At 38.6% G+C, this 15,642-nt stretch overlaps 1 protein-coding gene across 1 annotated transcript in view; it reads left to right on the top strand.

The window, feature by feature from the left end:
- Positions 1-15,642, top strand: part of dnah6 (dynein, axonemal, heavy chain 6) — a 352,146-nt gene that overhangs the window by 136,194 nt on the left and 200,310 nt on the right. The window contains exons 27-30 of the mRNA XM_073050010.1: positions 2,629-2,754; positions 6,857-7,012; positions 8,819-8,980; positions 10,758-10,895. Of these exons, the coding sequence (XP_072906111.1) occupies positions 2,629-2,754; positions 6,857-7,012; positions 8,819-8,980; positions 10,758-10,895 (582 nt within the window). The remainder of the gene's footprint in view (positions 1-2,628; positions 2,755-6,856; positions 7,013-8,818; positions 8,981-10,757; positions 10,896-15,642) is intronic.

The following is a 15,642-nucleotide window of genomic DNA, read 5'->3' as shown; positions in this document are numbered from 1 at the left end:
AGGTCTCTGAGGACCTAACCTCGTCCCAACATATTGATGCAGTTATAAAGAAGGCAAGACAGCGGCTGTACTTCATTTGGAGTTTGAAGAGATTTGGTATGTCAACAAATACACTCAAAAACTTCTATAGATTTACCATGGAGAAGATTCTAACAGGCTGCATCACAGTCTGGTATGGGGTGGGGCTACTACTGCACAGGACTGAAAGAAGCTGCAGAGGGCTGTAAATATTGTCAGCTCCATCTTGGATACTAGCCTACAAAGTACCCAGGACATCTTTAAGGAGTGTTGTCTCAGAAAGGCAGCGTCCATTATTAAGGATCTCCAGCACCAAGTGCATGTCCTTTTCTCACTGTTATCATCAGGTAGGAGGTACAGAAGCCTGAAGGCAAACACTCAGCAATCCAGGAACAACTTCTTCCCCTCTGCCACCCGATTCCTGAATGGACATTGAACCAGTGAACACTACCTCACTTTTTTACAATATGTTGTTTCTGCTTTATACACGATTTTTAATCTATTCATTATACATATATAGTAATTGATTTACTTATTTATTATTATCATTATTCTTTTTCATCTTCTATATTATGCATTGCATTGAACTGCTGGTGCTAAGTTAATGAATTTCATAACACATGCCAGTGAAAATAAATGTGATTCTGATTTGGATTCTTTTTTACATTCACAAGTCACTGCTGGATGCTGAGAGTATCAAGTACTGCAGGTCTGTCCCATCACTGAGTTGCTCCATAGTGATGGAGCTGGACTTACTGCCTCCTATTCTTGTGTTGTCTCCTGGACTTGTTGCATAGTGTTGTTGTGTTGGGATGTTGCACAGTGCAAATCATTGTCTTGGCTGTTTTTATTGTAATGCAAAATCTGGTGGTCATTCATAACATAGAATACTGTAAGTCTAGTCGACTCACTTTACACTAGCTAAGCATGGCTCCAATGCCATATTCAAGTTTGCTGACAACACCACTGTCACAGGCTGAATCAAAGGTAGTGATGAATCAGCATATAGGAGGGAGACTGTAAATCCAGCTGAGCGGTGACATTGCAACAACCTCTTGCTTAGTGTTGGCAATACCAAGAGGATGATTATTTGGAGAAGGAAAGCAGAAGTTAAAGAGACAGTCCTCATTTGAGGATCAGTGGTGGAGGGAGTCAGCTACTTTAAATTCTTAAGTGTTATTATTTTGGATGACTTGTCCTGGGACCAGTACTTAAGTGCAATTATGAAGAAAGCACAACAATGCCTCTACTTGCTTAGGACTTTGCAAAGCTTTGACATGACAACTAAAACTTTGGTAGACTTCTATAGATTTGTAGTGGAGAGTATATTGTCTGACTGCATCACAGCCTGGTATGGGAACACCAATGCCCTTGAATGGAAAAACCTACAAAAAGTAGTGGGTATGGCCCAGTACATTATGGGTAAAGACCTCCCCACTACTGAGCACATCTACATGAAACACTGTTGCAGCAGAGCAGCAACCATCATAAGGGACCCCCCATCACACTGGGCATGTGCTCTGCCCACTGCTGTGACCAGGAAGAAGGTACAGGAGCCTCAGAACTCACACTATCAATTTCAGGAACAGGTATTACCCCTTAATTTCAGGCTCCAAAACCAAAGGGGATACTTCACTCAACTTCATTTGTCCCTTCATTGAAATGTTCACAGAACCAATAGACTCACTTTCAAGGACTCTTCATCACATGTTCTCTATATTTATTTCTTATTATTACTCATTTATTTTTATTTGCACTGTTTGTTGTCTTTTTTACATTGGTTGAATGCCCAATTTGGTGTGGTCTTTCATTGATTCTTTATGGTTATTAGTTTATGGATTTATTGAGTATGCTCACAAGAAAATGAATCTCAGTGTTGTATCTGGTGACATGTATGCAAATTGATAATAAATTTACTTTGAACTTTGGTTCATTGTCAAGACTGAAGGCAGTGGAGCTGTGTTGTCTTGGTTGTAGTGAGGACGAGTCTGTTGCCTTCGCTGAGAGGAGAAGATGCTGGAGGCAGTGTGGAAGAGAGCGGAGTCCTCTATAGGCGCACTAGAATTCATACTGAGTTGGGGGCTGGCCCCTCCCATTGATACTGCTCTCCTGTGTTCGCTCATTGTTACTCTCTGGTGTTCACTTGGCAGTGCCCTCCAGTGTTCATTCAGTGCTGCTCTCAACTTATCATCAATCAACAATCATGCCACTCATGGACTTGGACTATATATACATACACACACACACAACAGTGACTGTATATGTTTTCATGCAGTCATAACCATATGTGCTATTTTTGCTCTTGGGATGTGTTCTGTTGGTAATGTGGTTTGCAACTTGGTCCCGGAGGAACACTAGTTTATTTGGCTATATTCACGTGTGGATGAATGATAATTACTGTTCGCATTAATAGTACCACTAGATTTATTAAAATTTGGTATTACTGATCTTAGATGTGCATTTTGCTATCCATGCATTATTCTGAATCTATTTTGTTTGGAATGGCTCATAAGGATGTTATGGATTAAAGAGTGTCAACAATTTTGTAGCAATATATAAATACTGTTGTTCATATTGGATATCTAATAATCATATAAATTTTATTTATAGAGACTGAATGCTCTGGCTGCATTGGTACGAGGGAAGCTCCTAACCCTTCACCGGAGCATTGTAACGGCTCTCATAACCATCGATGTTCATGCAAGAGACATTGTCAGTGAACTAGTTAAAGAAAAGGTATTTTGATCTGCCAAAAGAGATTTACTGTTTTGTTCTGCACCTGATTGTTGAAAGTAGTATTGCTGCATATTTTGAACTTTTCATTAGTCCCAGCTACAGCAGTAACGGCCATGGTGGAACTGATGGAGGAGAGGTCCTTGTATATGATTTTGTCTGTCAGTCTGTCCTGTCATGCATAATACATTGGAGGTGTGAACCAACAGGATAAGAGAGGGAGCAAATGTTTAGCAGATTGAATATAATGTGGGGAAATCAGTGCTTGTTTGCTTTAGTAGGAAGAATAGAAAGCAGAATAGTTCTTAAAATGGGAAGAGGCTACAGATTTGATAGGTTCCTCTGTATATGATATGCAAAAAACTAGCAGGTAGGCAAATTAAATGTTAGCCTTTATTATAAGGCATGGAGCACAAAGGTAGGAAGATAATGTAATTTTAAAAAATGTTGGCAAAACAATGCCTAGACTAATGTATGCATATGTGCTCCTCTTATTTAAGGATAGATATACTTGCATTGGACATTAGTTTGGAACCAATGGAACTAGGAAGAAAGGATCATTTTACAGAAACAATTGAACTGGTTAGATCTATAGTCATTGTTGAAAATCAAATAATTGCAAATGCTGACATTCTGAAATAAAAACAGAAAATGATGGTCAAAAGGCTAGGCACTTTCTATGGAAAGAAAAATAGAGTTAACATTTTGGATCAAAGACCTTGCATCAGAATTGGTGAATAGAGAAAATATTAGTTTTAAGAAAGAGAGTGAGTGGATAGTGAAGGGTAGAATGAAAGGGATATTCCTACTAGGGTAAGGTTGAGATAGCAATAGGGATAAGCTGTTGATGAATTAACTTGGCCTACAGTGTAATGAGGATAGTTAGATAAGAGGTAACATGAACAAATAATGTAAAAGCTGCAAATTGCAGAGGCAAAGGAAATATTAAGCATGTTGGATCTTACAGATAGAGAGAAAAACTATCATCATCTCTATCATCACCTGGTTTTTTGAACCTTTTGTAAGCTTTTTTTTTCTTGACTAGATTTTCAATTGCCTTTGAAAACCATAGTTCCTGTACTCTACCATCCTTTCCCAATCTCATTGGAATGTACCTATGCAGAATTCCACACAAATATCCCCTAAACGTTTCCCACATTTCTTCTGTACTTTTCCCTGAGAACATTTGTTCCCAATTTAAGCTTCCAGTTTCCTGCCTGATAGCCTCATAATTCCCCTTACTCCAATTAAACACTTTCCTAACTTGTCTGTTCCTATCTCTCTCCAAAGCTATTGTAAAAGAGATAGTATTATGATCACTATCTCCAAAATGCTCTCCCACTGAGAGATCTGACACCTGACCAGGTTCATTTCCCAATACTAGATCAAAAACAGCCTCATTTCTTGTAGGCTTCTCTACATATTTTGTCAGGAAACCTTCCTGATCACACCTAACAAACTCCATCCCATCTAAATCTCTTGCTCTAGGAAGATACAAATGAATATTGGGGAAATTAAAATCCTTTTATTATTACACCTTTCCAGAATCTGCCTCCCCTATCTGCTCCTCTTTATCCCTGTTACTATTGGGTGGTCTATAAAAAACACCCAGTAGAGTTATTGACCCCTTCCTGTTTCTAACTTCCACCTGCAGAGACTCAGTTGACAATCCCTCCATGACTTACTCCTTTTCTGTAGCCGTGACACTAGCTCTGATCAGCAGTGCCACCCACCCACCTCTTTTGCCCCCCTCTCTGTCATTTCAGAAACATCTAAAGCCTGACACTCTAAATATATATTCCTGTACTTAAGCCATTCAAGTTTCTATCATGGCCACAACACCATAGATCCAAATACTGATCCACACTCTAAGATCATCTGCTTTGTTCATGATGCTTCTTACATGAAAATAGACATATCTTAAACCATCAGCCTGAGCACATCCCTTCTCTATTACCTGCCTGTCCTCTCCCTCACACTACCTACAAGTTTTCGCTATTTGTGAGCCAACTGCCCCTTCCTCCATCTCTTCGGTTCGGTTCTCACCCCCCAGCAATTCTAGTTTAAACTCTCCCCAGTAGCCTTAGCAAACCTCCCTGCCAGGATGTTGGTCCCCCTGGGATTCAAGTGCAAACCATCCTTTTTGTACAGGACACACCTGCCCCAAAAGAGGTCCAATGATCCAGAAATCTAAATCCCTGCCCCCTGCTCCAATCCCTCAGCCACACATTTATCCTCCACCTCATTCTATTCCTATATTCACTGTCACATGGCACAAGCGGTAATCCCGAGATTACTACCTTTGCAGTCCTGTTTCTCAACTTCCTTCCTATCTTCCTGTAGTCTTTTTTCAAGACCTCTTCCCTTTTCCTACCTATGTCATTGGTACCAATATGTAACACGATCTCTGGCTGTTCTCCCTCCCACTGCAGGATATCTTGGACACAATCTGAAACATCCCAGACCCTGGCACCTGGGAGGAAAAATACCATCCATATTTATTTCCTGCATCCACGGAATTACTTGTCTGACCCCCTAATTATAGAGTCCCCTATCTCTGGTGCCATCCTCTTTCTTTCCCTACCCTTCTGAGCCACAGGATCAGACTCTGTGCCAGAGATGCAGCCACTGTTGCCCCCCCCAATAGTACTCAAACAGGAGTACATATTGTTAAGGGGGACAGTCACAGGAGTACACTCTAGTATCTGATTCTTGCCCTTCTCTCTCCTGACTGTAACCCACTTATCTGTCTGCTGAGGCCCCGGTGTGACTACTCGCCTATAGCTCCTCTCTATCACCTTTTCATTTTCCCTGACCAGACGAAGGTCTTTGAGCTGCATCTACAGTTCCCTAACCCGGTCCCTAAGGAGCTGCAGCTCAACACACCGGATTCAGATATGGCCATCTGGGAGGCTGGGAGTCTCACGGACATCTGACACCCAGTACAGAACACTGGCCTCACAGACATACTTCCTATTCCTCACAAGTAGCTTACCTCACCTCGACCCATTTTTGCCTAAGCCCCATTGCACCAAAGCCCTCCTACTCTGTCTCCCTCTACTTGGATGCCTGCTCTATAAAGCTGTCTTCTTTTAACTCCTTCCCGCCGGTCTAACTCACTGACATCCACGTGTCTGTACAGTCATGCCTTGATCACGTTGGAAAAGCCTAGTTCTCACTATATCTCAATAAATCAATCAATTAAAAAAACAATAAAATTGCTCAAGCCAAGTCCCCTAACTTAGATTAGAAAATTAGTGAGCAGAATAAAAGATAGATCATATTTGAAAATAAAAAAGCAGTCCAAAATAAGAGTGTTGGATTATGTATTTGCTATTTGGTCAAATGAAAGTGCACTTAATCCAATTAAATTTATTGGAAAAATGTTTCAGATCAAACTGAATTGGCAGTAAGAATTACAGAACTATAACATATCAAATACATTTCAAGATGAAAAATTAGCGTTATTTGTCACATGTTTATTGAACTGTGTCACTTTGCGTCAATGCCAACACATCTACAGACATTTTGGGGGCAGCCCACAAGTATCAGCATGCTTGCAGCGCCAGCATAGCATATCCAGAGTTTACAAACCCTAACCCGTTTGTCTTTTGAATCTGGGAGAAAACCAGAGCCCACAGAGGAACCTCAAGTAGTCACAGGAGATCACCTTTCCAACAGTGGCAAATAAAGTAAAAAGGTTGGAAGATTTTATGGCTGGAGGGTTACAGTTAAAACAGGTTTAGAAGAAGAAATATAAAATAAATACTCTTAAATATATGGTGGGTGGAAGAAATAATGAAGTATATTAATTCTTATGTATACACACCTGATGAAATCTACTCTGTTAAATCTGGGCAAATATTTGGTAGGCTTTGTTTTACTAAATCCCACCAATGAATTTAAAGCTAATCAAAATCAATTATTATGGTCTAGTAAACTATTAAAATAACTGCCATGAACTATATTTCCATAAACATCATTTGAAATGTGCAACTAAAACAGTTAGAAACGGCAGTGTAGATTTTTAATATAGTGATATGAAAGAAATTTGTTTGAGAGGTTTATGTTTCTATTAATAATGTTTGTTGTTTCATGTGTATAGGTGGATAATGTAAATAACTTTGAGTGGCAGAGGCAGTTGCGCTATTACTGGGATCTTGATGCAGACAACTGTGTAGCTATGATGGCCTTATCTAACTACACATATGGCTATGAGTACCTTGGAGCATCTCCTCGGCTGGTGATTACACCACTTACTGTAGGTATATTTGGATAAGAAGATAGTTACATGGTATTTAAAGTAGAAAGTAAGTAATAGAAATATTAATGAATGGATGTCTCTGCTGGAATGAAAAATCACTATCAGTGATAGACATGTCACCTTTTTTGTCACCTTATCTGTCTTGCTACCAATTCTGGAGCAAAGCATTGAATCTATTATTTGATAAAAACTTTCATTTGGAACTTATGTCATTTTTTTTCTGTAGACCTAACATTCTGGAAAATATTAAAAGGTCTTCTATTGCTTTATGCTGTAATTTAATCAGTGGGTCAACAGTATAATTACTAAGTTTGACATTCCTTGCTGTGATTTGGTACATGATTTACTTTGTCCATTTTCTTTGCACTGATTGAGAAAAGTTGTCTCAAGTTAATTACATCTTTGAATAAGAGAATTACTGGCAGAAGGGGAAATTAGAAAACGGTGTGAAGTATTTGTTTATCCTTACTACAACTCATTCAGGTGAATGATTGTCCAACTATTTTTCAAAAAACCCTCTGTTACAATAAGTGTCAATCTTCATAGAAAGCCCCTCTCTTGTGCTTGCTAGGGATTGACCAACTTAAGGAGCATTGCAGCTACCATTTTGTGCTGATGACATCACAACACCAGTAGAATATAAATCTGGTGCGTTGGAAGTACCTGTCTATTTTTACTTTGCTGGGCACACTAATGGACTGGAGTTGTGACTGGTACTGTGGGAACAGTGAAAGTGTGCTGCAGTGAGAGAGGACCTGAGCACATATGTTAGATAACTACTGTGGATGCTGGTTAATTAGGACATATTGGGAGCAGTATATTTTTGCTCAATTAAGCAGTTACCTCAATTGGTTGAAGTTTCACGGAAATAGTTAAAGAAGTATAAAAAAAGCAAATTACTATTTCACTGAGTAACAAGTTATGTATTTAAATAAAATAAAGAACAAATTATAACACTACTTATACTACTGTACTTTCAAACTGTGTATTTGTTCCTAATACTGTAGTTATTGACAGAATCATTCATCCAGTGTTTGCTGCTGTGTTCTTTTGTATGACTGTATGTGAACAAAATCAGCACAGATACCTAGTGCAGATAATGAACTGCCTTCATACAATGCTTTTGATGACTGCATCCTTCAAATCTTCATTATAACATTCAATATGTTTGTCAATGCCTTTAAATTCTTCATAGTCCCTAACTTGTTGAAATAGTGACATTGTTTCATTTTCACTCCTGGCCATTTCTGGCATCTCCAAGCCTGAATCTCCAAGCCACAGTGGGTAAAACAGTTTTGAATTATTTCTCTCCAACTATCAGTGACAAAATTTACTGCTTTTTGAACATAAACACATGTACTTGATGGCATTTAAACACTGTTTGCAGTAAGCAAGGTGTAGCATCTAATGGCCACACAAATACATGCAATTGATGCTAGCCACAAAGTGCTCAGCAACAGTCTTCTGTCCCAATGACCAAAATAAATTAAGAGAATTTCAGATATTTTCTTGATTAGTTTTTGTTCTTTAAGAGTTGTCCCGAATAAGCGGCTGCCTTGATTAACCAATTAACTGGAATCAGCTGTATTTGTAACTAGGTGTAACTTGAAGGGTTTACTGAATGTTTAGTGTCTGCCTTGTCCTGTAAATAGTTAACTTACCATTAGTGAGTGTCTTCTGCCCCCAGTCACTGAACCTATGAACCTGATTTTACACAACACCCTTAATACACTCATCCTATATTTTGCAATATGTGTAATATATTCATAAGTGTAACTGAATTCATTGTCTTTGGTATCCTAGGATCGTTGTTATCTGTGCCTCATGGGAGCTCTGCAGTTAGATCTAGGAGGAGCTCCAGCAGGTCCCGCTGGTACTGGTAAAACAGAAACAACCAAAGACCTTGCTAAGGCTCTGGCCATCCAATGTGTGGTCTTCAATTGTTCTGAAGGATTAGATTATAAGGTGAATTGATGTTCATCAAAGTTCAATTATGTCCATTATTTCATTGAATAAGAAGACAAATTCTCCATTTACAAGAAGTATTTCTTTTCTATATATTCAGCAGTGGAAATTACCTCAGTCCAGAATTTGTGATCTGCAGTCAAGTGGTGGCATTTATTGCAGACCTTGAGAAAAAGTCCATTGCATATATCCAGAAATCTCTGTAGTGACACCATACACTGTTAAAATACTTTCATGTACCCAGTACCTGTGAGCTGGTCATAGAATCATTGTGTTATACAGCATGAAAACAGGCCATTTGGCTCAACTCATCCAAGCTGACCAAGTTGTCTGTCTACCTTAGCTAGTCTCATTTGCCTCCATTTGGCACACTTACCTCAAAACTGTTCAATACCTGTTCTATATCTATATACCTGTCTAAATGTCTTTCAAACATTATAAATGCACTTGCATCTACAGCTTCTTCTGGCAGATAATTCCATGTACCTCTGTGTGATAAAAACATGTCCCTTAGATCCCTTTAAAATCTTTCTGCTCTCACCTGAAATCTATGTGTTCTAGTTTTAGACGTCCTTACCCTTTTAAAAAATCCTTCATTATTTTATATTCTATAAGGTCATCCTTCAGCATTCTATACACCAGAGAAAACAAGTCCCAGTTCATTGAATTTTACTTTCTAACTCAAGACCTCCAGTCCCAGTAGTATACTCATGAATCTTTTCTACATCGTTCCAGGTTAATGACATCCTTTCTATAGCTGGGTGACCAGTACTGCACAAAATACCCTAAATGTGCTCTCACCAAATAGTTGTAAGACAATGTCCCAACTCCTGTACACAATCCCTAGCCAATGAATGCAAGCATGCCAAATGTCTCTTAACCAGCCTGTGGACCCATGTCTGCATTTTCAGGGAGCTATGTAAGTTAACCTCAAGGTTTTTTCTTTCTGCGACACTCTTCAGGGCCTTACCATTCACAATGTCAATCCACCATAGTTTAACTTACATAAATGCATACCTCACTGTTGTTTGAATTAAATTACACCTGCCATTCTCTAGTGCACTTTCTCAACTGATTTAGATTGTGTTGTAATCTTAAATAACTTTCTTCAATTTTGGTGGAATCTGCAAATTTACTAATCATGCCAACACTGTTCTCATCCAGACTGTTAATGAAGAGGACAAACAATAGTGGACCTAGCTTCAAAGACCTTGCTGTCCATGTTGACAGCATTCAATGCCCTGCTATCATCTATCCTCTTCGGCACCTCTTCAAGAAAATAATTATATTTATGAGACATGGCTTCCTATGCACTAGCTGTTCTGATTATCCAAGAAACATTATTTTATTAGTTAACTTCTAAAATCTTCTACAAAATAATAAATGAATATTTATTATGATTAAAATAGAAGATGAAATACATATATCTTCCTAACAAAACTTAAATTATTTCAATATTCCTAATATTTTCCATTGTCCCTGAGGAATATATAGTGCACAAAGTTATTTTAATAGTTTTCTAAGCACTTAGCTGAGTACACCATTGATACAATTAATATAGGTCATGATTACACAGTAACGGCCTCTCACATTTTTGGGGTATTTTGTAGCAGAGCTAGCTGCAAGCTATTAAACTCACACTTGTTTTTATTGCTTTCTCTTGCTTTGTGCTGGAAAAATCAGCATGCATTGAAATTTAGAGACAATTGACAACAGCAACTATGGCATTTCTGTTTTAAACTATATGTATGAAAATTAAGTTTATATTGTTCTTTAGATGATGGGACGATTCTTCAGTGGTTTAGCCCAGTCCGGAGCCTGGTGTTGCTTTGATGAGTTCAATCGGATTGATATTGAAGTACTCTCTGTGATTGCACAGCAGCTCATCACAATCCGAACTGCTAAAGCAGCAAAGGTAGTGTCATTGTTCTGATTTTTGATACAATGTAACTTAATTATCAAATGACTATTTTGTCTAAGGAAGTATGAGTGAATTTCTATTGGTGTTTGTCTCTATTAATGAATTGTTATTTTGGCAGAGAAAACATGGAGACTTCAAAGAAGCAGTACAACAGTATTTTCAGCATGGATTTGTATCTCACAATAATATTATAGATGAACAGCATGAAAATACATTCCATAATAGTTTGTAGATGACACTAAGATAGGTGTTGAAGAAGTAGGGAGAATGCAGAAAGACTTAGATGGTTTAGGAGAATGGACAAAGAAGGGGCAGATGGAATATAGCGTAAGGAAGTGTATGATCATACATTTTGGTAGATGGATAAAGGTGTAGATTATTTTCTAAACACAGAAAAAAATTCAGAAATCAGAGGTGCAAGGTGACCTGGAGGACTCGTGGACCACTCTTAGTGCAAAGGAACTTGGGGGTCCTCATGCAAGATTCCCTAGGTGATAAGGAAGGCAAATGCAAAGTTAACATCCATTTCAAGAGGACTAGAATGTAAAATCAAAGATGTAATGCTAAGGCCTTATAAAGCTAGCTCTGGCTGCACTTAGGAGAATTGTGAACAAATATGGGCTCCTTATTATCTAAGAAAAGATGTGCTGGCATTGGAGTGGATCCAGAGGAGTTCATGAAAATGATTCCAGAAATGAAAGAGTTAACATATGAGGAGCGTTTGATGTTTCTTGGCCCGTAATCATTGGAGTTTATAAGAATGAGGGAGGATCTTATTGATGTCTATCAAATATTTAAAAAAAACAAGATAAAGTGAAGGGGATGTTTCCTACAATGGGGTATTCTAGGACCAACGAGCACTGACCATAAGGACAAAGGAGCAGAAGTTGACCATTCGGCCCATCGAGTCTGCTCCGCCATTTCATCATGAGCTGATCCAATCTCCCCTTTAGTCTCATTCCCCCGCCTTCTCACCATAACCTTTGATGCCCTGACTACTCAGATACCTATCAATCTCTGCCTTAAATACGCCCAATGACTTGGCCTCCACTGCCACCTGTGGCAACAAATTCCATAGGTTCACCACCATCTGGATAAAAAAAATTTTTTTGCATCTCTGTTCTGAATGGGCACCCTGCAATCCTCAAGCCATGTCCTCTTGTACTAGACTCCCCCACCATGGGAAACAACTTTGCCACATCCACTCTGTCCATGCCTTTCAACATTCAAAATGTTTCTATGAAACTGCATCAAAATAAAGGGATGTCTTTTAGAACAGAGATGAGGAGTTTCTTTAGCCAGCGGGTGATGAATCTATAGAACTTATAGCCACAGACAGCCGTAAAGGCTATGTTATCGGGTATATTTAAAGCAGAGCTTGATATATTCATGATTAGTCAGGGCTCAAAGGGAAACGGGGAGAAGGCAGGAGAATAGGTTTGAGAGAGATAATAAATTATCTATGATGGAATGGTGGAGCAGACTCGATAGACTGAATGGCCTAATTCTGCTCCTATGTCTTATGGTCTAATGGACTAATATTCAGTATGTAAATTATATTAAATAGGTTTATAATGGTTGAATACCTTTTTGTATAATAAAAAGGATCTAAGGTTTTGTGTGGCTCAGTGACATTGTGCTTGGTAGTACTTCATCACAGTTCCAGGGACCCAGATTTGATCCTGATCTTGGATGTTGTTTGCCTGAAATCAGTACATTTTCTGCATGACCACCTAAGTTTCCTTTGGGTACTCTAGTTCCATACACATTACAAAAATGTGGCCATAGGTTAATTACCTACTGTAATTACCCCTTAGTGTATTTTGATGAAAATAAACAATCAAAGAGGAATTGAATACCTTATAGCTCAGGGCATTCTGGGGTTTGGAGTTTAATTCTGGCACCATTCTGTAAGGAGTCTCTTTATGTTCTCCCCGTGGGATGTGTAGGTTTACTCCAGGTCTCTGGTTTCCTCCCACAGTCCAAAGACATATTGGGAGATTAACTGGTCATTGTAAATTGTCCTGTGATTAGGTTAGTGTTAATTGGGATTGTTGAGGGTTACTGGGGTGGCATGACTCGAAGGGACAAATCTGCGCTGTGTTACCTAAAAAATATATAAAATAAAATAAGTTGCAGGAATACAGTGTAGTAAGGACACATGAAATGGGACAAAAGAGGTCCAACGTGGATCTAATGAATTGAATGGCTTCCTTCTCTGGGGTTATAAGAAAATAAGTTGATAATCTGATCTTAACTACATTACAGCAGAGGAAAGAGGTTAAAAACAAAATCATCTTTTGAAATAAGTACACTGTATCTACCATACATATATCTATATCTTTAGTCAAATTATATATGTATCTCCAATTAACTTTTAAGATAGGCCGGAAAATGACCATTTTTATTTAGCTTTATTATGAAGGGTTTTTATCCACAACTAGAAAATTGATGTGCAAGATGACCACGACATTTAGATCATGTTTAAAGTGGAATCTTCAGTTTGAGGAAGCACAATACAGTGAAGATTATGAAAAAGAGCACTAAGGTTATTAGGATTATAAAAAGGTGAACACAATGATCGGAAATTTGAAAACTGTATTCTCCGGAGCTAAGTAAATTGAAGAGAAGTGCAAAAAGTTCTGGAAGTAATCTATATGGTAAATCATGAAGTATTAAAACAAAATGGAAAATGTCAGATTTTTTTCCTGAGAAAATAGTTGTATTTAGAAAATGAATTATTGTAAATGATCATATTTAGTATTTTACAGGGACAGAGAAACTTCAAATAAAGCTTCAAGTACAAATGTAACTTGATTGTAATTTACTGCTGAGATTAACACTGCTGCAATGGATTACACATTGTCCATTATGATTCCTGATTCTGTTCTGTAAATATGCTCTGTCAGTGTAGCAACAGCTGGTCATGTGAGGTGGAGTTGATATCTTGTCAATGTTTGGGAACTTTGACCTCTATTAATTGCATATGCTATCTTGAATAAGGATATTTGAGAATCTATTGGAGGGGAAAAAGCCTTTCAAAGTCCCCAAATCATGTAGATTTTACCCAATCTTTATCTTTGTCCAGCTCATTTGAACTGACAATTAAAGCAAAAATGATTTCTTCAGTGAACCAGATTGCCTTTTTTTTAATAACAATGCAGAAGCTTTATGGTTTCTGTTACTAGATTTCCTGTTAATGCTCCAGTGTTATTTTGTTAGCTGTATTTAAATTCCCTAGCTGTAGTGCTGGATTTGAACTCATGTCATTGGACTAATTGTCCAGAACTTTGACTGCTTAACCACTGCATTACTGCATTCTAAAGGTAGGGTCACTATAAAAATAAAAGCTGATTGACCAGTACCTATGACTTCAAGTGACCTGTCAAAGTTGAATTTTATTCCCTTTATCTATAAAATTAGACTAATTCCAGGAATTCCTTACATACTGGAAACCCCTTCATTTAACAGGATTTGCTACCAGTACTCCCTCAACCCAAGATCAACAAGAGAGTGGAATCTTCTGCCACCAGACCTGCGCAGTGTTACTGACATTAATATTTTCAAAGATAGACTCAATCAAATCAGTTTAGGAGATCTAGTCAAAAAAGCTCACTTTACAATTTAACTCTCACTCTGTTCACACCGACTGTGCGTTATAACAGCCGTCTGGCAGTGCTTGCGCACTACCAAGCAGAAGCAGAAGAATGAAAGAGTGCCCTATTAAGAGCAACTAAATAATTTAGATCAGTACTGTTCGGTGCAAATGGCTGATAATGACACTCATCAAAAACTGAACAATCACCAATATGCTTACTGACTGAACTGTTCTATAACAGATGCCATAGCATCTGTCATGCACCTGGTTCTGACACAGCTAGAAAACAAGGACACTTATGTCAAAATGCTGTTTCTGGATTTCATTAAGCATTCAAACTATTACCCCATAGACTGTGGTGAAGAAACTCTTACTCCTTGGTTTAAACACACCACTGTGCAACTGGGTTTTGGATTTCCTAACCAACAGACCTCAGGTAGTCAGGATCATAATCACTCCTTCCTCCCCATCATCTTCAACATGGGTGTTCCTCAGGGCCAAATGCTGAGCCCACTGCTGTACTCTCTGCTCACACATGATTCACAGCTAGACACCCGAATAATCACATTGTCACGTTCGCTGATGACATGACAGTGGTGGGACTCATTACCAACAACAATTGGCTGATAGAGACGAGATGGAAGAGCTCAAGGTCTAGTGGCAGCAAATAACCTCTTCCTCAATATCAACAAGTCAAAGGAAATGGTTGTTGACTTCAGGAGACCTTGTACTACTCGCAACTCCCTTTACATGGGTGGCACAGCAGTGGAAATTGCAAGCAGTTTCAAACTCCAGGGACTGCACATCATGTACATCCTCTCATGGTCCAAAAACAGGAAAGCTCACCAATGCTTCTACTTTCTGATTTGGCTGAAGAGAGTATTCAACATCAGTAATCACAATCTTCTACAAATGTGCAGTAGAAAGCATCTTAACATACTGCATTACTGCATGGTATAGAAACTACATGACGGCAGACAGGAAGGCTCTTAAACGGGTAGCCAAAACGGTCCAACGCATCACCAGTACCAGTCTACCTGTCATCAAGGACATATATACAGAAAGGTACCCGAAGACAGCCAGCAATATCCTGAAGGATCCCACTCATCCTGCCCATAGACTGTTTGTCCCACTCCTAACAGG

This window comes from Hemitrygon akajei, chromosome 6 (assembly GCF_048418815.1).
Source record: "Hemitrygon akajei chromosome 6, sHemAka1.3, whole genome shotgun sequence".
NCBI lineage: Eukaryota > Metazoa > Chordata > Chondrichthyes > Myliobatiformes > Dasyatidae > Hemitrygon > Hemitrygon akajei.
The sequence above is the reverse complement of the archived record's forward strand: the minus strand, read 5'-3'. Positions and strand labels throughout refer to the sequence as shown.